This window comes from Bufo bufo, chromosome 2, assembly GCF_905171765.1.
Source record: "Bufo bufo chromosome 2, aBufBuf1.1, whole genome shotgun sequence".
NCBI lineage: Eukaryota > Metazoa > Chordata > Amphibia > Anura > Bufonidae > Bufo > Bufo bufo.
Window position 1 is genome coordinate 182,361,188 of NC_053390.1, and position 26,050 is coordinate 182,387,237.

The window sequence follows — 26,050 nt, forward strand, 5'->3', positions numbered from 1 at the left end:
TGGGGCCAATGGAATGCTCACAGATAATAATTCAGGGGATTATCTCTCCAAAGCAAAATAGGTCTGTAAAATGTAAAATCTAGGTGCTGTACTCACTTTTTTATTCATCAGTTTATACCTTTAAAGTATATCATGACGTCTATGGTAGGAAATACCCACTGAGAATCTAATCTCGTGGTACAAGTTGGTTCCTCTCACACTGTTGGTCCTCAGAGCATTCTCCTTGGTCTCTTTCTAAGTTCTCTGCTCTGAGGGGTCTGTGGTTAGGGGTTGTAGCATCCTTGTTTGGGGTTAGGGCCGGTTCCCATGTGTTGGATTTGACACAGATTTTGGAGCAGATTCCATGTTGAGATCTGCATCAAATCCAACGATAATCCGCACCCCGTACACAAGTAACAATGGAGCTTCATGAAGATCCTTGGCAGTTCACAGTAGAAACCCGAGTGCCACCCTTGTATATTCTCTTTTAATTACACATCAGAATAAATCTGACACGTGTGAACATACCCCTATAAGGACATAGCTGTTGAATGTGACATATAAACAATCTGTGCCTCCATCCACCAAAATCCCTGAGATCTACTGACTCTAATTTTGCCAGGGTACGTTACACAACGTGAGAACTACATACGTTCAAGTTTTTTAACCCATTCATGAAATACATTAATGTACCGTTGCAGTTGTATTTCTGCTTGGTAGACTCAATTTAGGTCAATATGATGTATATTTCTTCACGCCATATAGATAATGACCGGTATGGGGTGTGAATGTAATTAAGGTCTCAACAATACATAAACTTTCATATTGTTATAAGTTTGGTTATTGTTTTACATACTTGGCTATGCTTACTTGCCAGTATTAGGGTCGCTCAATGTTTCCACCCATTGAAAGATGACAACATTTTTTGGACATAGTGGCTTTTTCCCCTCTGATGCCCCCCCTCATGCCGCCATTTTGTCATTCTTTTCTCTGTGAGATTTGGACTGGCGAACCCATTCAAATCCTAGTAATAATAATCACTGCATCTATTGAACGTCTTACAGATAATTGATTATTGTGATAACTGATAAAGAAATGATCAGATTGCCATACTTGCTATGAGCATCACTTAAACTTTTTCTTGCTGACACAAGTATCTACAGATGTTAGTATGCCATGAAATAATTTTTATAAAATACTACAGCATTCATAGACTGAATAATAATCCGTAATAATCTGGACCATTAACGATAATCATTTGATTAACTATTTCAACTGAAGTATCCCTTGGTTAAACTTGATGGACTGTATTAACTATGTTACCATTATACTGATCAGTTAGTCCATACATTTTAGTGCTTAGTTCACTATGGCAGAAGAAAATCCAGGTGGGCAAAACGGGTGAAGGATATTTATCACAGTATGAATGATCATATTTTAGGAAATATCATTTTCATTTGTGGCCCCTGCTTGTTTTGTAAGATTGTGGTCAGACCTTTAGGTCTATGGCTAGCGTAATAGTAAAGGTCGTAAGCAGTCAGGAAAGCTGTCATTACAATAATGTCCAGCAGAGGGCATGCAATTACACAATGAAATGCCTTGTGGTGAACTGCAGACCATAATCTATTGTTACTACAAATGAAGTGTAACATTCATACGAATAGATAGTTGTAAGGTTTGTGTTTGTGTCGGCTATGCTTGGTTATGGTGATTATCATGTATCCTGAAACTAAGGTCAAGAACCCACGACCTTGTTATCAAACATGGCCATAGTAATCAATGTGTAAAACATACTATAACTACTAAAAGAAGTGTTGGACACCAGGCAGATATATATCTGTCATGTGTGGATTCAGGAGGGACGTCAATGTCTGATGTCTTTATGTTATTTCCACCCAACGATTGTATTAAACTCAGAATTATGACAACAGCAATGCAAAGCACAGAGGGAACAATCCATTCCTGAGCCTTGATGTTGGCCTTTTAGTGTGACTGTCAGCGAATCCCCAATTATAACAGTTTTTGTATGTGGACACCTGTCACTAACAAGTACATTGAGAAGAGCAATGGATTTCACCAGGACTGCTCAACATGCCTCCTGGGAATAACACTGACATTTGATCACTCTTGACCTGAGCTGGATTCAACAAAAGTGCTTTCATTTGCCATACAAGTTGTCAGGAGAAGCCATTATTTTAAGTCATTACAGCCATGGCTCTTCATAGGAGGATCACTTAATAATGATATGAAACAAGCAAAACAATGTAAATCCACATACACATGTAAAAAAAATATATATTTCTGTATATCATTTTATTTTGCTGATATAATGTTTTCGTATTTTTATTCACTGCCCCCAACATTGTCATACAATTGTGTAGATTATAAATTACCAGAATAACTATAATAATATAATAATTATAATAATTATACTATTACATAAATAATAATAATAAGTTAAAACATCAAAAATATATTGCAGTACTTTATCAAAACTTCCCTTTGGTCTTTAATTGAAAAAAGTCAAAGTCCACCATCAAGGATATTTCTGTGTATATATATATATATATATATATATATATATACGGATGTAGCAGGGTTAACACACATGCTTTATGAGACATGTTATATAAAATAAATGCGTTAAGCAATTGCTTTTCAATGGCTTTTGTTTCAAGATAACGCGATGAGTTAAGAAATTTGAGTTTGTGTGTTACCCCTGCTACATCTGTATATATAAAACAGCACTCTCATAGCACTAAATACAGCATTTATATATAAACTAATACTCCATTTGATGTGATAAATAACTCTAAAGTTCTCAGCATATATACAGGTGAAACTCGAAAAAAATTCGAATATCGTGCAAAAGTCCATTTATTTCAGTAATGCAAATAAAAAGGAATTGCAGTAATGCAGCTTAAAATTAGAATATTGTGAAAAGGTTCAATATTCTAGGCTCAAAGTGTCACACACTAGTCTGATAATTAATCCATACCCCCTGAGCAAAGGGTACCTGAGATTGTGACTTTGGGGTTTTCATAAGCTGTAAGCCATAATCATCCAAATTATACCAAATAAAGGCTTGAAATATCTCACTTTGCCTGTAATGAGTCTATCTCATATATTAGTTTCACCTTTTAAGTTACATTACTGAAATAAATTAGCTTTGCACGATATTCAAATTTTTCGAGTTTCACCTGTATTGTGATCAAAACTCATCTGTGCCCAACTACCACAGCAAAGTGACCTCAGTCCAGACAGGAACCTACTCAATTTAATGGTCCCATCACGCTGGGCATTTAAATTCAGGAGAGCAGAACCTGCACGTATACTGTGCTGCTACTTGTTACCTCTGTGTGCATTTAGGTATCCAATGAGAGGAACAGCAAACTGTATTTTTTTTTTGTGTTTTTCAACATTTCTATCTTAAAATCACATTCCAGACATGTTGTAATGAAAAGTAGGGACTACTTACACATTTTGGGCCTAATTTTTCATGCCTTCAATCCAGAATTCTGCCTTCAAGAAGTTTCAAAATTGGGCATTTTTACACCCCTCACTCCAGTTTTGATATATGGGTAGGAAATTGAGTATGGTTAGGTATGTTAATGATTTTTTAATTGTAGTTGTAATCTCACTCCAGTAGGAGGGTGGAGAAGAAAAACAGCGTTTCTTGACAAAAGGGTTCAGTTTAAGGATGAAACAAATTTATCGAACATGTGACATTTGACAAATGTGGCATAAAGTGAGCCCGGCAGACTCAAGCATAATTAGCTTCAAATATTCCCCTTATGATATTTGAGCGCAATATACTCTTTAGGCATCTTGCACACAAACATTTTTTTTCCGTTTTTGTTCCATTTTTGCGGTCCTTATGCGGCACCATTTATTTCAATGGTTCCGCAAAAAAAACGGAATGTACTCCGTATGCATTCCATTTCCGTATTTAGGTATTTCTGTTCCACTGAAAGATAAATCTTGTCCTATTATTGCCCGCAAATAACGATCCGTGGCTCCATTCAAGTAAAAAAATACGGAATGCATATGGAACACATCCGTATGTCATCCGTTTTTTGCGGATCCATGCCCACTTTGCCCATGTGTATATTGTTAAAATACATTACTGTACATTACATTAATGATTAAAAATGTTATGTTTCCATTTGCGATCCGCAAACAACGGATCGCATAATGAAACCATACGGAGAACTACGGAACGCAAACACAACGGAAACAAAAAAAAAATGAACATTGGATCCGTGAAAAACGGACCGCAAAATACTGATAAAGCCATACAGTTGTGTGCAAGAGGCCTTAGTGTGTTGCGCTCAAACTGCTCACGTGGTCCGAACTTTTCAGCACAACTTATGCTCGGAATGTGATTTAGGATAGAAATAAAGCAGAAGTGGCTTTTATGCCTAGTTCTAGATGTGGTCTTTTTTTCCACTGTTAGGGCTCATGCACACGACAGTATTTTGCGTTCTGTATACGGATTGTATTTTGATTCCGTATACGTTCCGTATACGGAACCATTCATTTCAATGGGTCCGCAAAAGATGCGGACAGCACTCTGTGTGCTGTCCGCATCCATTGCTCCGTTCCGTGACCCTGCAAAAATTATGAGACATGTCCTATTCTTGTCCGTTTTGTGGACAAGAATAGACATCTCTATAATGGGCCTCCTGTTCCGTTCAGCAAATTGCGGAAGGCACACGGGCGGCAACCGTTTTTTGCGGATCTGCAATTTGCAGACCGCAAAAAACGGCACGGCCGTGTGCATGAGCCCTAACACTTACAACCAAACCCAGTGGTAATTTCTGTGCCCAGGACTCTAAAGGCACAACAGATGGATGAGCTGGATTTTTATCTAAGTATTACATCTTTGGTCTTTCATGATGAAGGAAAGCTGTAGCATTAGACCTCTGTAAATGCTGTATTGCATTCGCCAATATGACTGTGAGTAGTAATCCTTTAAACTCAGCAATCTGAATTGCTATTATATGTCCTGTAGGTTTCCAAATTTCTTCATTGACCTGGATCAACTTGCAGGATGACAGGCCGAACTGGATGGACAAATGTCTTTTTTCGGCCTTATGTACTATGTTACTATGTTACCTGGTTCTCATTTTTAGTTTTTTTTTATGCCTTCTGATATTAATGTTCCAATGTGGTCTGAAAAGTTGCATTGAGATAAATGTAGTATTCACGTATTCCTCGAAGTGTGCTCATAACTATCCCAGACAAGTGGGCTTCTTGACTTTATGGAACAGAGTCCATACATTCCTTCTATACAAGTTTCATTTGTTGTCCCATCGTCATCAAGCAGGGAATCTGCCCTTGTCTAGGTAGGCTTTCCAACATCATGAAACTCTCATAGCAGCCAACTCATACCACAGGTAAATGTGAGAGGAGGTCAGTGGGCTTTAATCACTTCCCAATGAATTTCTTTCCATATGTAACTCGACTGTATACTAAATAGAAAGCTGGAATATGAGCACAAATGAATTCACAATTAGGAAAGTTGAGTTTGTTAATGGAGCAAGAACGGTTGTAAGATTTGGAAGCATGGTCAGTGATCTCCTCGAATTGTAGGCAATGTGAACTAATACAACTTGATATTTGACCTTGTTGTCCTTACAAATCTCAGCTATGGATCTCAGACTGATTAGTCCCATGCTATAAGCTCTTGTATCTTCTTGCCAGGCCAGCTCCCCCGTTTACATCCCTCTGACGGCAATAATTCATATTTGGATATTTGGATAGCAACATCGACTATTTCATTGTTTTCTGGAAATCTTACAATGGCATCGATTTCAGTCAGCGCGTCTGTGTTTTCCAGCAGCTTCGACTGCAATAGTTTACTAGTCAATATCAACTTGACTTCTAATTCATCCATCCATCACTATGTCAAACTCCTACTACATTCTTCTAAAAAGGAATATGAGCACAGAGGGGCCTGTAGTGACAGAAAGTAGACCTCTTAAATACAGAATCACTGTCTGCTAAGATTTGTGGGATGGATGACTTTTATATTACATGTGTAGACAACAAGTCTCCAGGAAAACCATCAATAACCAGGAATTTATACAGTAGGAACCTAATTAAATTCAGTAGAACCTCATTCTTTACAGAAATCCACTCCTTTATGTCTATAAAATGCAGTTAGATCCTGAACACTGCTTTTCAGCATCAGATTTATTATGTTACATAATATCATGCCACAACACTACATGCTCTCCATTTTTCGGAAAGTAGCAAGTTAAATATTTCTTCTGGGAAAAGTTAAAACGGCTGAGATGCTATTGATTCCAGGCAAATTAGGAAAGGTTTGACAAATATTTTTGGTGTCATGCATAGGCATACACAATTCATACACTTGTATACACTTTTACAAAGGTCATTCACTGGAAATCTCATTTTTCGTTTCAGTTGTTATGGCCTTGGTAGAGAACTCAGTTATGGCTAAGACTAATCTCTGGTATAAAAGAAAAGTAAACTTTTTTTCTTATGCAATTTTATTTTTTGATGTTGGTCCCTCTATCAGGGGTTTTGAAGGCAGGTGTAGCAGAAACCTTAATGCAGGGATGCCCAATCTGCGGCCCTCCAGCTGTTGCAGAACTACAATTCCCAGTGTGCCTGGACAGCCTACAGCTATTAGGGCATGCTGGGAGTTGTAGTTTTGCAACAGCTGGAGGGCCGCAGATTGAGCACCCCTGCCTTAATGGAACCTTGACAGACTCCATTATAAGTCAGTGGGGTACGGCAGATGTCATTTGAATTACAAATATAATACCATAGTGCTTGCTGATGACAGATGTCAGGTTGGATTCTATGTTGGATTTCAATATGTCTCATCTTGAGGGATGAATTTGGCATTTCTGGGTCCCCAAGCAAAGTTATATCTGGGGGTCCCTGTCACACTGCTAACCTCAACCCTATAGCATTGTTAATTTTGGCCCTGTTGCACCGCTAAACTGTGGCCCCATCACATACTAAGCCCCACTCTCAGCTTAGCTGTGCAGCCTGGGTCCTTCTACTACTGCTCTAGAACGTCGAAGGGTCCCCCTCCCCTCCTGGGCCCTGTGCAGCTGAACCAGCCTCTCAGGCTGTATGTCCGCCACTGGTTTTGTCATTGTTTTGGCTTTTTTCAGCCAAACGCTTGTGGTCAGGAGGTAACCCCCTAATCTCTCAGTTTACATGGCGGTAAAGTCCACCCCTTCCAATCCTTTGTTCTTATAGCAAATAAGCCTTGGCCAGAGGAGCCTGGAAGCGGCTTATACCACTCTTCTTATCCATGCTAAGGAGAGCCTATCATTAATGATCTGAGGTGTATGTCCACCGTTTCTCAGTGAGGTTATCTACAAACACTTCCTGTCATTCATAAAATGTTTTTCGGATAGCAGTTCATTTTTGCATAAGTAATACAGCCAACATCTTCCATGGCATCTATTAAACAGAATTCCAGTAGCTGTCAGTCATTTACTCATGACAGCTCCTGTCTTCTGCAAGACAAGTGAAAAATTGCTGGTGATGACCTGAGACTAAAGCAAATTCTTCCATGGCACTACAGGAGTGTTGGTAGACACAGGAGGAGCGTGAGGATGCAGAGATAGTTGAGATTTTATCTCTGACCTCAAATTAAATCAGTCTACGTACTCCTGGTACCAGGTGCCAGCAATGCCACAGTGGCACTATGACCCCTTCATTATTCCAGCATATTATTTATCACCTATTGTTCATATAATGTCAACATATTCCATAGCGCTGTACAAAGCATGCACTGGAGCAGTTTTAATTCAATGACCCTTGTGATCGAGAAACTTTTATATAATTGTAGATATCAATTATTGCACCAACTTGTACTTTTATATGTTTCAAAAATTTCCATGAAAATGCTACAGATGCAGATGTTACACTACCTATTTTGAGAATATTTACACATATCTTCTTGTTTTATTTTTTTCCGTCCAGGGTGTGACATGTGTGCAGATAATCGAAATGGAGAATGTCCCATGCATGGGCCCTTGCATTCTCTGCGACGTCTGGTGGGCACTAGCAGCACAGCATCTGTGGCTCCTCCACCTGAGATACCTGAGTGGTTACGTGATCTTCCACGGGAGGTGTGTCTGTGTACCAGTACTGTGCCAGGTCTGGCATATGGCATCTGTGCAGCTCAAAGAATCCAACAGGGCACATGGATAGGGCCATTTCAAGGGGTTTGTGTGTCTCCGGACAAAGTTCAAGCAGGAGCTCTGAGGAACACCCAGCATCTTTGGGAGGTAAGTGAATTTTAAGGTGAAGCTATCACAGTTGGGCTAATTAAACCCCAAAAATGACAATTGCCTTAAAAGGGTTCCCTGGGCTGCATACATTGATGATCTGTCCACCTGATAGGTTATCAGTATCACATCAGTGGGATTCCGACAGCTGACACCTTCTGGATGCTTCAGTGCCGGAAATCAACACGGAGTGGAAACAGAATGCTCCATACACTGTGCCAGCGTATTGAGGCTGAGCTACCATTCACTTGAAAGGGAGCTGAGCTGCAGTACCCGGCACAGCCACTACATTGTGCATGGCGCTGTCTGCTTCCACCTCCATACAAGTAGAGCTCCCAGCACTGTAGCAACCCAAAACAGCTGATCGGTGGAAGTGCTGGGTGTCGGACCACCAACGATCTGATATTGATGACCTATCTGGACACGGAAAGCCTTCACAGATATATCCAGAAGGTAGGTCATCATCAATAGTGTAGCCTGGAGAACCCCTGTAAGTAAGACTGACTATATATTTATTAGAATATATTCAAAGATTAATAATAATATATAACCAGATTACAGTTAGAAACTGCCTACAAACAATAAGTTATAGTTGCTTGAAGAAGAGGATTGAAGACACGACAATTGCAACATCTTGAATGCTTGAAAAGATTTACAAAATGTTCCCTTTCCAGGGATACTAGTCGACGATCATCATGTTGCTTAATCAGATGGCTTTAACATAAACTAATTACATTTATTCAATCAATATCCATAACAAATTTATCCTCCCAAGCGGCAAGATTCAGCCTAATACAGTCATCTCTAGCCCGTGTTGTCTGCTCATGTGTACAGTCCTCAGCATGTAGTCGATTGGACATCAGATAGCTTTCATTATCTTTTAAGGTGGACCTGTAACCACTCTTGACATGTCTGCTTTAGGAAACACTTGTATTCACCATAAAATCATTGTGGATCATTGTTCTTTTACAAATCTGCATCGTATCGTTCCTCTCTTAGATATTTATAAATAAGCTGACAATAAGATGTCACCATTACTCTTGTCAAAGGGGTGTGCCACCACACATTCAGCGCTGATTGGACAATGTCAGGTTGTGTAGGGACACCCCACCAACTGGTAACAACCACATGTAATTGTAATCAAAAAATTTGAGGAGGAATAACAGAGGGACAGCACAACACAGAGTTCCAAGTGTTATTTCATATTTCAAAATACAATTATTTACTAAAACAAACATCCTTAGAGCTGACAGATCCTCTATAAATACTCAGCAAGGCTGTCTATCGTAGAACCCTCATGGTTACCAAACATTTTATATGGTATTCCATATTTATGGAAAGTGGGAATTAAAATTTGTCTTTCACGTATCTAGGTCTGCTCTATATTTCTTTTAGCAGCTTCCATATTCTTTCTATTAACTTCCAGAATAATCCATGATACTGGACATACGATGTATTGAATCTTTCTGACATACAGGCATGGAAGGGATAGTTTTCCCTGTTATTGAATCAATCAGGAGGTGCAGAGTTCAGATCTCAGGATGCAGAATTACACCAGCTTCCAGAGTTGAAGAGACGGCTTCTTTCTTTGTTCCCTGGAGTCAGGAATTGACCTCCGGCTACTCACTGGAAATCTATCTTCTTATCAACTAACACGTTGTTTATTGCGTTGTGCGGCCCTAGATAACATATATTGTTACCCTTCCCTATCTGTCATTAGCTTATAACGTGTATAATACCTATTAGAGCGATCGCGGGACACAGACCAATCGCACGATCACACTCTTCTAAAAAAACATGTAGCTAAGAGATGTTAATAATGTGTTTTATGTAAAACTCAAATCCCAGTACCCTGAAATATGCACATGGGTACCTAGGTAAGATAACAGATCTCAACCCCAGTGTCCAAGTGCCATCCCAGCGCCACAAAGGAAAAAGAGCAGCATGAAAAAGAGTTCTTAAAGGAGACACCGCACAAAATTCTTGAATGAAATAATGCTGTCCGGTCCCCAGACTCCTGTCGGCATAAATATGCTATATGCACTACACTGAACAGACATCATTGTAAACCTCATTACTTGATACGAGTAGTACTTCACAGATAACATACCGCCCTCGTAGTACAGTATACCCGCAGAAGGAACATACTTTGCAGGCATCCTGATCAGGGATTTCAGACCTAAAGGCGTTCCCTATGCAACTGACAAAATTAAATAAGGTAAACTAAAATGAAAAAAGCAAGTACTTGCCATCGGTGACCACTGTGTCATGTTAATGCACAGTGGAAACCAATATCGGCAAGTATTTATACTGGGGTCAACACCACCTCAATGGCACGAGGACCCCTGTTAGGTATGTAACCAATTATAAAAGGTCAAAAGTGTATAATGAGGTCCAGAACGATATACAAAACATATCATAAAGAAGAATAATCAATAATTGCAATAAATTAATTTCCAATTATTATAATGAATCCATGCTAGTTCAGCAAGTCCTCCATCATTCCTCCATCAAATGAAAACTAAAAACAAAAAGAAGAAAAAATGTTATTAGTATAATTAGCACCATATTCAAAAAGAGATAGGACATGAGCATCAATGCGCTGAATGGCGATTATGTATTTAAAATCCCAGGCCTAAAATCTACATTTAATCCATATGGTCTTAAGGAATTCAGGGTAGCGATCCAATGAAGCTCCCGTTTCTTGAGGGACAAACCTCTGTTGCCTCCCCTGCGAGAAATCGGGACATGATCTATCAGAAAACATCTGAAATCACTCTCCTTATGATTTAACTCAGTAAAATGTTTGGATACTGGAAGATCCATTCGTTTCTTCCGAGTACCCTTCGTTTCTTAGTGTACTGGTGTTGGTTTAACCGTGTTTTGAAATCAAGTGACGTCTCCCCTATGTACAATCAATTGCAAGGACACCAGAGAGTATATATAACGAAAGAAGATTCACAAGTTAGAAAATGTTTGGCAGTATATTGTTTATGTATATATAATTTTCATTACACCTATATATAAGAATAAAGGTGATGAACCTGGAAAAACAATACCAAATTGGCTTTGTATTCAGCAAAAAATGTACCGCAGTACCAACACCATAGTGTTAGTAAATCTAAATGATAAAATATGGTACTTTTGTTGTATGGGCATGACACATTTACGGTACATAGCTGTTGCCAGCCTTCGGCCAATTGGTAGAATAACTTGACTTGAGGATTAGTTTGTTTGCTGTCCTGTTGAAAGTTTAATATACGATCTAGGGTCATTACCAATATATATTTCTCTGGGAATATTAAAATCTGCCAGATCTCTCTGCATTCTGGTGTGGTCGGAAGTTACCTCATCGCCGTCTGGCCCCGTTCACTATAATGGAGACCGGTGAAGATCCAGCCGCAACCTAGCAAATATGAAGAGAATCGTCTGGATAAAAACTGTTGTGCAGTGGTCAATTCTCAGCATGTTTGCCGGGTTGTGCTGGATTTCTGCTGTTCCCTATTATAGTGAACTGGGCCAGCGGGTGTCAGCGGGTGTCAGGTAGTGTCCGGCAGTGCCGGGTCCAGACATCTTTAGCAGGCTGCTCTCTGCCGGAACAGCCTGCCGGAGATGTGCACTGCAAATGTTAAACTAGCCTTACAAAAGTTAGGCTTGAGGACACTAGAGACATTGTAATACCAAAACTCTAAAGGGCCATTTCTGAACTGGTACTACATTGGACAACTCAGTCCTTTTAAGGGTCACTAACCTTTCAAAAAACTTGATATATCATAGTACCCCCACTGATCACTAGAACGAAGAAAGAGAAGTGCACACACATGCCACTCTCTCTCTACTCGCTGCAGAGGATGGAATTGAGACAGGCCCATTGATTTTTATAGAGCCCATTTTGTGCAGCGAGGACAGAGAGTGCAATTTGCGTGCGCCTCTATCTCCTCTTTCTAGAGATCAGTGGGGGACTCTGACCCCACCAATCTAAACTTTTGATAGGTTTCTATGGCATATTAAACGTTTTTTGAAAAGTTAGTGACCCTTTAAAATCTCATTGCATACTGTACTATGAATAGTTCCCTTCTGTGGCAATGAGGAGCCCAACCCAAAACATGAAAATAGCACCAGTTGATCATCCACCCTCTACATAACTTTACTGTTGGCTCTATATATTCGGGCATGTCAGTCTGCCAGCTGGTGAAGCATGAGTTATTACTCCAGACAGCGGGGCAGGTTTACTAATAGTGTTGCACTTCACACAGCCTTAATATTAGACAAATGTACTATTCTAGCACATGGACCTTTATAAATTAAAAATCCGTCCATGTGCCAGAAAATTTGTCCGCGCACCAAAAATGTGTTTGCGCACCCAAAAAACTGTCTAGTCTAAGTTTACGGGACCTATAAGTTGTTGTCGTTTTCTTAAAAAAAATCAATTTTTGGTTCATGGAAGCACATTTAGACCAAGCCCATGAAGCCACATCCCTTTCCACTAACCCCCCCTTGTCGGATGAGGTGTAAAATGCTTAGAAAAGTGTGTATAACAGTTAGTAAATGTGATGCAGAGCATGCACACCAGTTTTTCGGTGCAAAATGCCCCACAAACTGGCACATTTCCAATAGTATCTCTGGCCCAATATGTTTTCACTGCTTCAGAGACTATTGTTGGTGTGCTACATAACTTCTTGGCGTTGCACATGCTGGTCTTTGGTTTGTATACTGCAGCTTTAGCTTTCCTGGTTGGATAGGTTGCTTTTCATGACAATGCTACATTCATTCTAATGCTAAGGTTTGTCCGTAGAGAGGGATGTATGCTTCATACATGGCCTGCAGCTTTAGCAATGTGTGTAGCAGATTTGACCAGATATAATAGTTAGAAGAGGGCTTTCTGGTCATCTAGTGTGTTCATGGCTCTGTATATACAGGATATCCACAGATTTTTGCATTTTGATTTAGCTCACTTGATCATGCAGTATGTAACCTTTGTAATACAGAGTCACTATTTTTGAAGTTTTAGTCCATTTTCTATGTCTCACATGTTTTTCACATTACAGAAACAGTTGCTAACGACTTAATTTCTGTTGATTTGGAAACCTTTAAGTTAGATATTTTACTTTCTTGCCAGTGAATGTGAAAGACTCTAAATTATGTTGGAAGTTCTATTTTAAAGTAAATCCTCCAGGGGTCATGTTTAATGCCAAGTCTGGAAACAAAAATGGCGCATATTTCCCTTAGCCGCTACACAAATGCACATAAACTTCTCCTGATGTCGGTTGCCCATGAGATCTATAATAAAGGCGATTCGCGCTTTTCAATAGTTTTTGTAATTTGTAATGTCTGGGACATTTTATAAAGGTGATGCTATGATACCACTTTATAAAATGATTGTTTATGTTGAAACGCCTCTAAAATGTCCGGTATTTCATAAATCACAGTTTTTTTCCTATTTGAATACCAGTGTTAAACATGGAACATCAGGGATTTTTATGTAGTCAAGCAATTGCCGTTGCTGTCCATACTGTTCACCATTACTTGTGTGCGGTACCAACTGTGCGGGCATTACTCCCTGTATCTGCAGGTTGGAAAGTTCTATATTATGCCAGGCATCTAACGAGAAAACCTGCTGTTAAAAATTATTATAACGTCTCATTGTGTTAATATCTGCACGTTGGCTGAAAGGGTTAATATGTGAGCGATTGCTTTTTGCTATTTATTTTACAAATGAATGCTGCAATTGTTAAAATATATGGCTGCCCCGTAGTCCCAGTAGTTACAGTAACATTAGTGGGAGTGACTAGAAGGTTGCATGAGCTAATAATTCCACCCTCTGTTTTATACAACTCCGAGAAGGACCCAAGAGGCCATTTTTCATCTTATTACACTTTTATTGCAGCAAATGTGGCTTACGTATAAAAGCAGCAGTCGCATCAAAGGGCACGAAACAACACTAATGTGTTCTGCTGCTAGAATTAAAAAAGACATAAAATCCGAGCTTGTCTTAACATTTGGATCTAGGTTTGCCTATGAAGTGCGGAATGAACATGATTTTCGTGTGTAGCACGCTTCTGGGTATTCTGTATACCTGGTTTAAAATCACAAGTGTCTGACAAAGTGTCGGCACTTCACAGCCAAAAAAAGTCAGAAAGAGGGGCCATAAAAAAAATGGAACAGAAGGTATTTTAGTCTGTGAATATTTTGCAAACTTTCTGTTCTGTGCTACATATTCATTATTTTATTATTTACACTATTTTATTATTCAGTTGCATAATTTTATTATTCTGTTACAATAATGTATTATTTAGTTAGATTATTTTATTATTCATTTATATTATTATTCCGCAAATTTTATTTTTTAGTTAATGTTACAATAATTTATTACTTAGTTACATTATTTTATGATTCATTTATTTTATTATTTAGCTACATTATTTTATTAGTTTGTTTCAATTACTGTTTTGTTTGACCTGTAATAAGAGACAAATTACTTGACTTATAAAATATACGCAACAATGATGGAATTAATTCTGTAGCAAATTGTAGGACTCACATTCCTTTCAGTCGGTCATTTGCCATAATTATAGCACAGTATGGATAGTATACTTCTAGTAGAGCAGGGATGGCCTACCTGCGGCTCTCCAGCTGTTGTAAAACTACAACTTCCACCATGCCCTGTTATAGGCTGATAGGTGTAGGCAGTTTGGGCATGCTGGGCATTGTAGTTTTGCAACAGCTAGAGAGCCTCAGGTTGACCATCCCTGTAGTAGAGTAAAGGTCAATTAGATAATACAGTGGAGTAGTCCTTAAAGGAACACTCTGTTATGCCTGGGTCTGAGAGGTGGTTCATCACACAGGGGATCAGAAACTTTAATATGCCGAAAATAGATTTTTTCACCCCCCCCTGCACCCCTGAATGATTTTATGCCGGTGGGTGGTGCAGGGGGGGGGGGGGTTGCAGGCGGTGCGGGTGGTGCTGGAGGCGGGCGGTGCGGCAGGCGGGATCGCGATCCCCTACCCGCCTCCTCTTGAATATTCATTGATGTCCAGTGGTTATACCAGAGTGTCAGCACATTGCTGACACTCTGGTATAAATGGATGACATCTGTGCTGTGATGTCAGCCGTTTAACCCTTTCCATACCGCGGTCCGTACGGACCGCTGTATGGAAAAGGTTAACAGTAAGAGGGGGCTCCCTCCCTCTCCTATCGGGGGGCTGCTGTGCCTTGGCCTCCTTACCCTTCCCCGTCTGCTCAGTTGTGGCCACAACTGAGCAGATGGGGAAGGTTCCCATGGCAACAGGACGCCTTCTCAGGCATCCTGCTGTCCATGGTGCTGAACAGATCTGTGCTAAAGGCATAGATCTGTTCAGACAAAGTGTAAGTAAAATACAGTACAATACACTATATAGTGTACTGTACTGTATTATACAGACATCAGACCCACTGTATCTTCAAGAACCAAGTGGGTCTGGGTCAAAAAAAGAAAAAAAATGTGAAAAAAGTAAAGATTTAAAAAAAAAAAAACTGTGCCAAAAAAGCTATTTCTTGTTACCTTGCCTCACAAAAAGTGTAATATAAAGCAACCAAAAATTATATGTACCCTAAACTAGTACCAACAAAACTGCCACCCTATCCCATAGTTTCTAAAATGGGGTCACTTTTTTGGAGTTTCTACTCTAGGGGTGCATCAGTGGGGCCTCAAATGGGACATGGTGTAAAAAAAAACAGTCCAGCAAAATCTGCCTTCCAAAAACCGTATGGCATTCCTTTCCTTCTGCGCCCTGCCGTGTGCCCGTACAGCAGTTTACGACCACATATGGGGTGTTTCTGTAAACTACAGAATCAGGGCCATAAATAATGAGTTTTGTTTGGCTGTTAACCCTTGCTTTGTAACTGGAAAAAATATATTAAAATGGAAAATCTGCCAAAAAAGTGAAATTTTGAAATTGGATCTCTTTTTTCCATTAAATCTTGTGCAACACCTAAAGGGTTAACAAAATTTGTAAAATCAGTTTTGAATACCTTGAGGGGTGTAGTTTCTTAGATGGGGTTACTTTTATGGAGTTTCTACTCTAGGGGTGCATCAGGGGGGCTTCAAATGGGACATGGTGTAAATAAACCAGTCCAGCAAAATCTGCCTTCCAAAAACCATACGGCGCACCTTTCCCTCTACGCCCTACTGTGTGCCAGTACAATAGTTTACGGCCACATATGGGGTGTTTTTGCAAACTACAGAATCGAGGCAATAAATATAGCATTTTGTTTGGCTGTTAACCCTTGCTTTGTTACTGGAAAAAATTGATTAAAATGGAAAATTTGGCAAAAAATCTAAATTCTGAAATGTTATCACCATTTGCCATTAACTCTTGTGGAACACCTAAAGGGTTAACGACGTTTGTAAAATCAGTTTTGAATACCTTGAGGGGTGTAGTTTCTAGAATGGGGTGGTTTCTATTATGTAAGCCTCACAAAGTGACTTCAGACCTGAACTGGTCCCTAAAAAGTGGGTTTTTGAAAATTTCTGAAAAATTTCAAGATTTGCTTCTAAACTTCTAAGCCTTGTAACATCCCCCAAAAATAAAATATCATTCCAAAATTGATCCAAACATGAAGTAGACATATGGGGAATTATTTTTGTAGGCATTACTATGTATTATAGAAGTAGAGAAATTGAAACTTGGAAATTTGCAATTTTTAAAAAAGTTTTGGTAAATTTGGTATTTTTTTATTTAAAAAAATGATTTTTTTTTTACTTCATTTTACCAGTTTCATGAAGTACAATATGTGACGAAAAAACAATCTCAGAATGGCCTGGATAAGTCAAAGTGTTTTAAAGTTATCACCACTTAAAGTGACACTGGTCAGATTTGCAAAAAATGGCCTGGTCCTTAAGGTGAAATAAGGCTGTGTCCTGAAGGGGTTAAGCCTAGGGAATAACAGATATTCTAGTTTTGACTTTTGCCAGGAGCATCCCTTTAAAGTGCATACTCCTTTTGAACACAGACACGTTTTGTATTGCATCCTTTAATATTTTATTCAGCATTTTCTGAGTTACAGTATTTTCGGATAGTATGTGCCGCTCAAGGCAGAAATTAGTGTTCATATAAGCCATCTTCCAACTTTGTAAACATACCGGATCTCATATAAATCGGCAATGTTATGGAATATACCTCTAATCAACCAGATTTATTTTCTTTTGAGGGTCTTTTACAAGGCAGTCTGTCACATTGTATACACTCTTTAAACTACCAGCAGCATCCCTTTGCATATGATCTGTATTCCATATGCAAATGATGCCCCGAGTTCCCAGGGGGCATTATCCATTGTTGCAAGTGACCAAGCCCTCCCCTCCAAAACATTACTCACTATTACCTTGGTGAAATCTTGCAACTTCTGTCCCATGCCTGTGGATTACAAACATGACTGTTGGCATCAGTTGCAAATGTACCATCAAGCAACCCACCATAGACCCACCAGAAGAAAAGGACAAGCTGTGACGCCGATCACCCACACACACAGATTTCCGAGATGTCTCACTTATGTGGGAATAAGTTTTCGTTTTGTGGATCTTACAGACTATTCGTTGCAACATGGCCAGGCATCTGATGTAATCATGAGACGTAGGCTTCCTCCACCCCAACCCACTGTTGATTGTCCGATTTTTCCCTATGCACAGTAAAAAGGAGAAAGCTGTCAATCAGCAGCGGAGGGCTCAGAGCCCTGTTCTCAAGGGTAAACACTCCCCTTCTTATGGGACATTTATTTAGACGGGCATTTTCCATAACGGTTGTATATTCCTCTCTGCTGCTGGAGGATGCGCCAAGGTTATGTGGAGACTCAGGCATAGATTTAAGCCATTTTCCACCCCAAAAACTGGCATGGAAAATGACAAATGTGACAGACCTGCTGGATCACCCGCTTCCCAGCCCATGCCTCTCCCACTTTTCTCGCCACTTTGGAAAAGTTGTGTGAGTAGGTAAAAGTCGCAGATTTTGCCACTAAATGTGCGACAGTAGTGGCTTATATATGTTAATAAATGACCCCCTTTATGTGTATATATCATATGGACTACTTACATTTTTTGTTACAGAAGTGAAATGATTCTTTTTTACATTTTTGAGTACATATAATTTTCAGAAAGTAGAGAAATTTCAGTTTGCAGGTAGAATGAGTTGGGCCATGTTACTGCATGTTCAGACTAATGAGTCCGATTGTAGGTGTCAATATGAACAAAATACTGACCAGTGATCCATAAAAAGTCAGAAAATAGGGAGGTCATTTTGGAACAGAAGAAAAGCAAAAAGACGAAAAAGAAACAGAGTGTGGCCGGGAGTATGTGATATCAGCGCTTCACTAGGCCAAAAATATTATTCACGTTTGTTAATGTTCCATTTCTCGCAGATTCGAAGACTCATGAGTTATACACGAGCACAATACAACTCTGATTAGTTTCAAGGAAAAACAGTGTGAGGCGAATTAAGCAAACATTCTCTCCGGGTATAGAACATGTATGCCAACAATACTTTTTATGCCTTATGAAAATTCCTGGTCATTTTCATTTTGAAGTAATGGGAACGATTCCTCTATAATGTTTGTGCAATGAAAGTCAGAAACTTTCTCAGCAATTAGGTATTATGGATGAGTGTGAGATAATTTTCCCCTCATGTGTTTGCTAATAAAGAATTGAAAAGGCACATTTGATTCCAGCGTGTAGGAAAACATTATCTCAGTTATTAATGTGTCTTTATTCCCAGGAGATAAATTAATCTACTCGCACATGGTTTCCCCTTTCTGCTTAACATCACGGTTTTATAGGACTAGACTTCAGGAATGCATGCACTGCAGGCTGACATTGCGATGGGGGGAAAACCCGGAAGTTTAACAAGAAAAATAGCTTGCTCTAATTGAAGAGTTTTACAAACTGTAAAAACTGAATGTACCTGGCCGTGTTCATAATATATTCACTTAAATTATAACCGTTATGATAGAAAAGGAAAGCGCTTGATTGGAGCTGTGATAAAGAATATAATTGCACAAATAGGAATATGCTATTTTTTGCTATTATTGTAGGTTACAAGAACCCAGAGTCCATTAGCACATACAGGATGTCTTATGCTTGTAGTCTAGAGTCCACTGACAGACCTCAGACTGACATCGATAACATTGAGTAGTCTACCGATATGATTTCCTGGGTAACTCTAGAAAATTTGATATTGATTGCAAGCTTAGGCTTTCATAATGTGGCCATATGTCCATATTATGGTCACACAATACTCAGATTACCTGAGGTTCTTCTAAACAAGACTTAAATCATCATAAGTTTTTTTTTTGGGTCTCAGTATTGTGACCATAATATGGACAGAAGACCTATTATGGCCTTATTAATACAATGCGGTCACATCACAGCCAGTCTAAAGGTTGATGCTCTTATTTTCATTTTTGGTTCTTTGTTAGGTTTGTGTTCTTTCATTTTTGACAACACTAGAAACTAGATCATATCCCAAAACATTAAATTCCCTGAACTAGATTTCACTGGTAAGAAAGATATAGACCAACATGGACCAAATATAGAGCTGAAGGTGGATCAAAAGGAGGATTCCAATTAATATTTTATATTTTTCTTGCATTGACTGGAAACTCTATAAAAGACAATTGCATTTTCTTTTTCAAATCTATACTCCATAGTATTGTATCTCACATTCTCAACTGCTGCCACCAAAGGGCCCCATGATGTGTAAATGTTGCAAACCATCTGTTATAGTTTTGTGCACAGTCTTTAAAATGAATGTTACACTTATTGCATTGCTGCTTAGCATGCTACACCTCCTGAAAAGTGTGCACTTGGTGCAAAATACATATAGGGTGTTCCAGTGGGATTGCATTGTAATAGAAGTGGATGTAAATCCGTCGTGTTATCTGAACAGATTTGACTTGGGGCTTCTCCTAAGGGCATTATCTAATAGACCTCCCTGATCTTGACCCTTTAACCACTATACAGGAATCTGAACTCTGCTTCAGGGGAACCACCAAACCGATGTCTACCTCTTGGAGAAGTCTCTGTTCAAGTGACTGCTAACCCACGAGGGTCAAGAGACAATGGTGCAGAGCACCAAGGGAGCAGGCAAAACTGTAGTCAAGGAGCAAGCCAAGGTCAGGGCATGCAGGATTCTTTAATTCTGTTAATCAGGTCAAAGGTCAGGGCAGACAGCACAGGGTCAGTAAGAGAATCAGCCACAGGTCAGGTCATGCATTAAAGGGTCAAAATCCAGTAGTCAGACAGAGGTCAGGCACAGGTGATTATAATGTGCCCTGTGGGAGTATGCCTTAAATATCCACTAGAAGGCTGTCATAGGCTGGGAGAACAGGAGGTGTGTACATGCTGGCCCTTTAAGAAGTGGAAAGTAGCATGTGCGCCCCCTAGGATAGGCTGCAAGTGTCCTCTAAGAGCACAAGGGCTCTTTTTTTTACATATTGGGTAAATGAGCTAAAAGAAAAAAAAGCATTACTTACCTCACCAATCAACTGATGTTGCCTTTTAGATGCTTACCTGCTGGTCTCCGCTTCCTGGTTACAGCTCGACACACAGGAAATCCCTGTAGATACCTACTCAGCCGATCACTGATTGAAGCGCGGAGTGCTATAGTCAGTGATCGGCTAAGTAGGCATCTTTTGTCATTTCCTGTGTCGAGCGGTGAGATTGCTTCTATGTTTTTAGTCTTTTCTGCCCCATTTATAAAAGCTGATTTAATCTCTTTTAAATATATTATAACTCTGTTTATTAAATAAAACTCTAAATTATCCTTTAAGGGAAATATGCTGGATTAAGTAAGGGAACGGCTGTCAGCTCCACCCCACGTCTCATAAATAACTGTGTGAACTGTTTGTGGAGTCCATGCTGTACACACAGTATAAGTGTTCCATTTCACATTATTGTAATACACAGGGAAATGTGTGCCAAACATTTGTAAAAGTTCTAATTATATTCCTGAGCAATCTGTCATCTAGGATTTTCCACTTCTTGAAAGTTCTGTTTTCAATTTAAGTGATCATTATATTTACTGTGAACGTTCACAGACATTCGCTGTTCAACCTCCTGCTCCCACTTCACTCTTTAGTTTTTAGCTTCTTGAATAGCGTGTGAAAATGTTTACTTGATGGTGGCTTGGCAGGCCTCTGGGTCGGACTGTAATAATGGGATTACAATGGTTTTGGCCAGAGTCAGAGATCCTTCTCTGTATCTTTCTTGACCCAGACAGAAATGTATTGTTCAAAAAAATGCCCAAATAAAACCTAAATGTGGTGGAGAAAACTATTTTGTAAAATGATCTAAGGAAAGAGCAAGAGCATTCACTATGTAGTAATAGCACAAATCCATGAGGTGAGGATGTCTCACTGATGTCATTGGGTCATAAGCAACTGTCTGGATCCACTGATCAATTCGAGATGACGTTTAGACCTTTTTGGTAACTGTAGCTCCAACAGGGACAGTAATAGATTTCTTGGTATGTTAAGTTTAATGTAGCGCTGGCTATGGAAACACCTTTAGCAGTTATGGCCCACAAGAGGAGAGCAACTGTCGCCATTTTTTTTGCAAATTCTGAAGTACTGTATCAACAGTTACATTTATTTACTTGACACAAGGGAAGAAGTCACCGCCATAGACCACGATTGGTTGCAGGCAGCGTCAAAATGGATGATGACAACTAGGGACCTGAGCAGAGGTCGGAGAGCACCGGAGCCGAGAACCAGTGTCAGGGCGCAGGTAAGGCCCAGTTCACACTTCAGTTATTTGGTCAGTTATTTCCATCAGTTATTGTGAGCCCAAACCAGTAGTTAAGTCTACTCAGAGATAAGGTATAATGGAAAGATTTCCTCCTGTTCTGTGTTTTTGACCTGCATCTGGTTTTGGCTCACAATAATTGATGGAAATAACTGAAGTGTGAACTCAGCCTAAGGGCTCATGTAGACGGCTGTTGCTCTTCTGCAATATATGGGCACCAACCGTGTGCTCACCATATCACTGATACGGACCCATTCACTTGAATGGGTTCACAATCCAGAAGGAGCAGTGTGGAACGGAGGCACGGAACCCCACGGAAAAACTATGTAGCACTGCCCTGGGGTTTCTCTCCGTGCCGCCGCACCACAATAAAATAGAACATGTTAACTATTTTTTTTGCTGTGCGGACGCATCAAGGACCCATTCAAGTTGAATGGATCTGGATCCGTCTGCGGCAACCGCATGTATGGTACCCGTGCATTGCAGCCCCCAACGCACGGAACAGCCGGCACACGTTTGTGTGCATGAGCCCTAAGTATGCTTCCCTTAGCAAGTTTGCCCAGGAGACTTGCTCAACTCTCTTAAATAATCAGAAAACACCTGAAAATAGTCATTGTTACCAGTAATCTGTATATAGAGACAGCAGGGACATGGAGATAATGTGTTTTCTGCATTCAAAGTAAAAAAGTACATAACGAATAGAAAGAAATATGATATTTTCTTTTTATGCAAGTAAAAATGAAAAAAGTGGATTTCTTTATTCACCAAATCTCTCAATGGCATTGTGTGTTGGGTGAATAAAGGAATCCACTTGTTCACTGAAGTCAGAATGCTGCCTTTCTTCCATAATTTTTCGATAGATAGATATGAGATATAAAAAAAAACCCACAAGTGGCACAGCAGGAGCAATGTGAATGACGCTGTGCCAGCAGCTGTGGAAATGATCCAGCATCCAAGTAAATGGAAAAGAAAATTCCATGCTGCTTCCAAAAGTTGTTCAATGCAACGTTTCAGTCCTCTTACCAGGACTTTTCTCACACAGTAATGTAGCAGCCATACACCGTCCTCAGCAGTCTACAAGTGGGGACTGTGATTGGCTGCTACATTTTTGTTGCGTGCTACTTCATAGGCACATTGTGCACTGGGCAAAAGTTACCTATTTTAACAGACTTTTCTTGAATTTATTGACGGCTAGAAATCTTTCCTGCTGCAGACATACCCTATAAGCGCGTGAACACACACACAGTATAGTATTATTTTTTTTGCATTTTATTTTGGATGCTCTTGTATTACCTGCAGTAAACCTTTTTTTCAATTGACATATAAACTGAAATGATGTAGTAATACATTTTGGTCTCCCTAGTCTGATTTACTTACTGACTAGGTAGGGGCAGAGGTTCCAATCATTGACAGCTAGACTAAGTCCGTCTTCATGCTGCCGGTTTAAAAGCTGTTAAGGAAATTTACAACGGGTACTACTGACAGAGGCCAATCAGTGCACCATAAATGTCAGGTTACAGAGACTGAGATTCAAGGAATGCTCCCTGACAGGCCAGCAGTCACTCAAATCAACTGCTTGAAGGCACAGATCTGTTTCCCTTAGGCTACTTTCACACTCGCGTTTTGGCTTTCCGTTTGTGAGATGCGTTCAGGGCTCTCACAAGCGGTCCGAAACGGATCAGTTTTGCCTTAATGCATTCTGAATGGAAAAGGATCCGCTCAGAATGCATCAATTTGCCTCCATTCAGTCTCCATTCCCCTTTGGAGGCGGACACCAAAACGCAGCTTGCAGCGTTTTGGTGTCCGTGTGACGAAACTGAGCCAAACTGATCCGTCCTGGCACACAATGTAAGTCAATGGGGACGAATCCGTTTTTGACCCAATCTGGCACAATAGAAAACGGATCTGTCCCCCATTGACTTTCAATAGTGTTTATGATGAATTCGTCTTGGCTATAGAAGACATAATACAACCAGATCCGTTCATGACGGATGCATGCAGTTGCATTATTGTAACGGAAGCGTTTTTGCAGATCCATGACGGATCCGCAAAAAACGCTAGTGCGAAAGTAGCCTTCCTTACAACCCAGAGTACTTACCACTATGCTATCACTTACAACTCATCCCTGTTTATATATTCGCTAGTGTCTGTTTATTTTTAATGTGTGATTGGTAATTAAGATCTATAAAGAAAACAACAATTTCCGAATATAAATTAGTACATTAGTTGTTTATAATTAGCCAATTACATAAAACATTTATTTATCATCATAATGCTACAGAGCTCGCCCCCAAGTCCTGCTACCCCATAAAACAGCTACCCCAATAAAACAGATTGACATGGGTGATGGGAGTTGGGTCCCTGACAATCTGATACTGACGACTTAGGGCTCATTCAGACAGCCGTTTGAATGAGTCTGCATCTTTTCCGCAATTTTGCGGAACGGGTGCAGACCCATTAATTTCAATAGGGCCGCAAAAGATGCGGACAGCACACCATGTGCTGTCCGGATCTGTGGTTCCGTTCCGCGGCCTTGCAAAAGAAATAGAACATGTCCTATTCTTGTCAAGAATCAGACAAGAATTGGCATTTTCTATTATAGTTGCAGCCATATGCGGTCCGCAAAATGCGGAATGCACATGGCCGGTATCCGTGTTTTGCGAAACACTACGGTCGTGTGAATGCGCCCTTAACCTGGGGATACACATCCCAAATGTAGAACTGTTCCTGGGGGGAAAAAAAACTGCCTTTTTTTTTAAAATCCCAGACAATCTGCAATTTTGTGCTGTTAACATTTTTATCTTAAATTGTTTAATCCACAAAAAACTTAGTATACATGTGTAGTAAAGTACTATATCATTTATTTTTTATAATTATTCAATTATACTGATATTGATATTATTGATATTATTAAAGGGGTTGTCCAGTGCTTAGTAAGTGATGTCCTATTCTGGGGGGAAGTCTGATGACCCACAGTCCCGCCGATCAACTATTTGGTATAGCTCTGTCGCTGGAAGTCAGCTGCGCAGCTACACAGCACCATCAACTTTATAGTGTGTACTTGTGGCGCCGACTTCCAGTGACAGCGTTCTACCGAAAAGCTGATCAGCAGGGATGTGGGGTGTTGGACCTCTGCTAATCAGCTGATGGCCATCATTTACTAAAGGCTAGACAGCCCCCTAAATAATTACAATAGTATCCATTATTAGTATTATTTTTTTATTATTATTATTATTATTACCATCAGCAATTATGATCAATGTTATTATTTTATTAGCAAAATTATCATTATCATCAATTTTTATTAGTACTAAGGATGATAATAGCCAAATACTATATATATATATAATTATTATTATTATTTTTTTCATAAAAAATGTAAATGTATTTATTTTATTATTTATTTTATGCACTTATTCATTAATAATCATTTTATATATATCTTTATATATTTATAAAATGCAATCACTTTCTTTTACATTAAACTTTGAATTCTATATAAATGTCTCTTATATTCTTTTGAGATCTCAGCCACTCCTTACCTTTCACTTTACATAATGAATTCATGTGTTTTTTCTCCCTGGCTTCAAGGCCACATATTTCAGCTGTCATTTTGGTGGTAAATCAAGATAATTTAGGTTCCTGCCTCTTTGTAATCCCTGTTCGCCTCACGTTCTATGACAGGGGTGATGGAATAATTGTCAATAAATGACCAGAACATGCTCTTTAAGTTATCATTCAAGGCAAGCAGAAGTTTGGCTTCTGTCCATTTATCTCCTTTGCCATGCTGTCTGCTATCAGTGTATGCTGAGAGGACCCTTGTACAGGAGAAGTGCTGGAGGATGGGATAAAGGCACAGAGAGCCATTGATTGACATACTGACTTCTGTTTCTTGGTTTTCAGGAAGAACAAATAAACCTTTGGTGATATCTGAAAGTGGCCATCCTCATGGTTGGCAGAAGAATGTAGAAAATAGTCAGCTGATGGGTTGTCCATAAAGAAAGAGGGAACCCACACTAT

At 39.5% G+C, this 26,050-nt stretch overlaps 1 protein-coding gene across 2 annotated transcripts in view; it reads left to right on the forward strand.

Moving 5' to 3' along the window:
* Positions 1-26,050, forward strand: part of PRDM6 (PR/SET domain 6) — a 140,916-nt gene that overhangs the window by 14,091 nt on the left and 100,775 nt on the right. For both annotated transcript variants that reach the window (XM_040415948.1, XM_040415950.1), the window contains exon 3: positions 7,954-8,261. In XM_040415948.1, the coding sequence (XP_040271882.1) occupies positions 7,954-8,261 (308 nt within the window). The remainder of the gene's footprint in view (positions 1-7,953; positions 8,262-26,050) is intronic.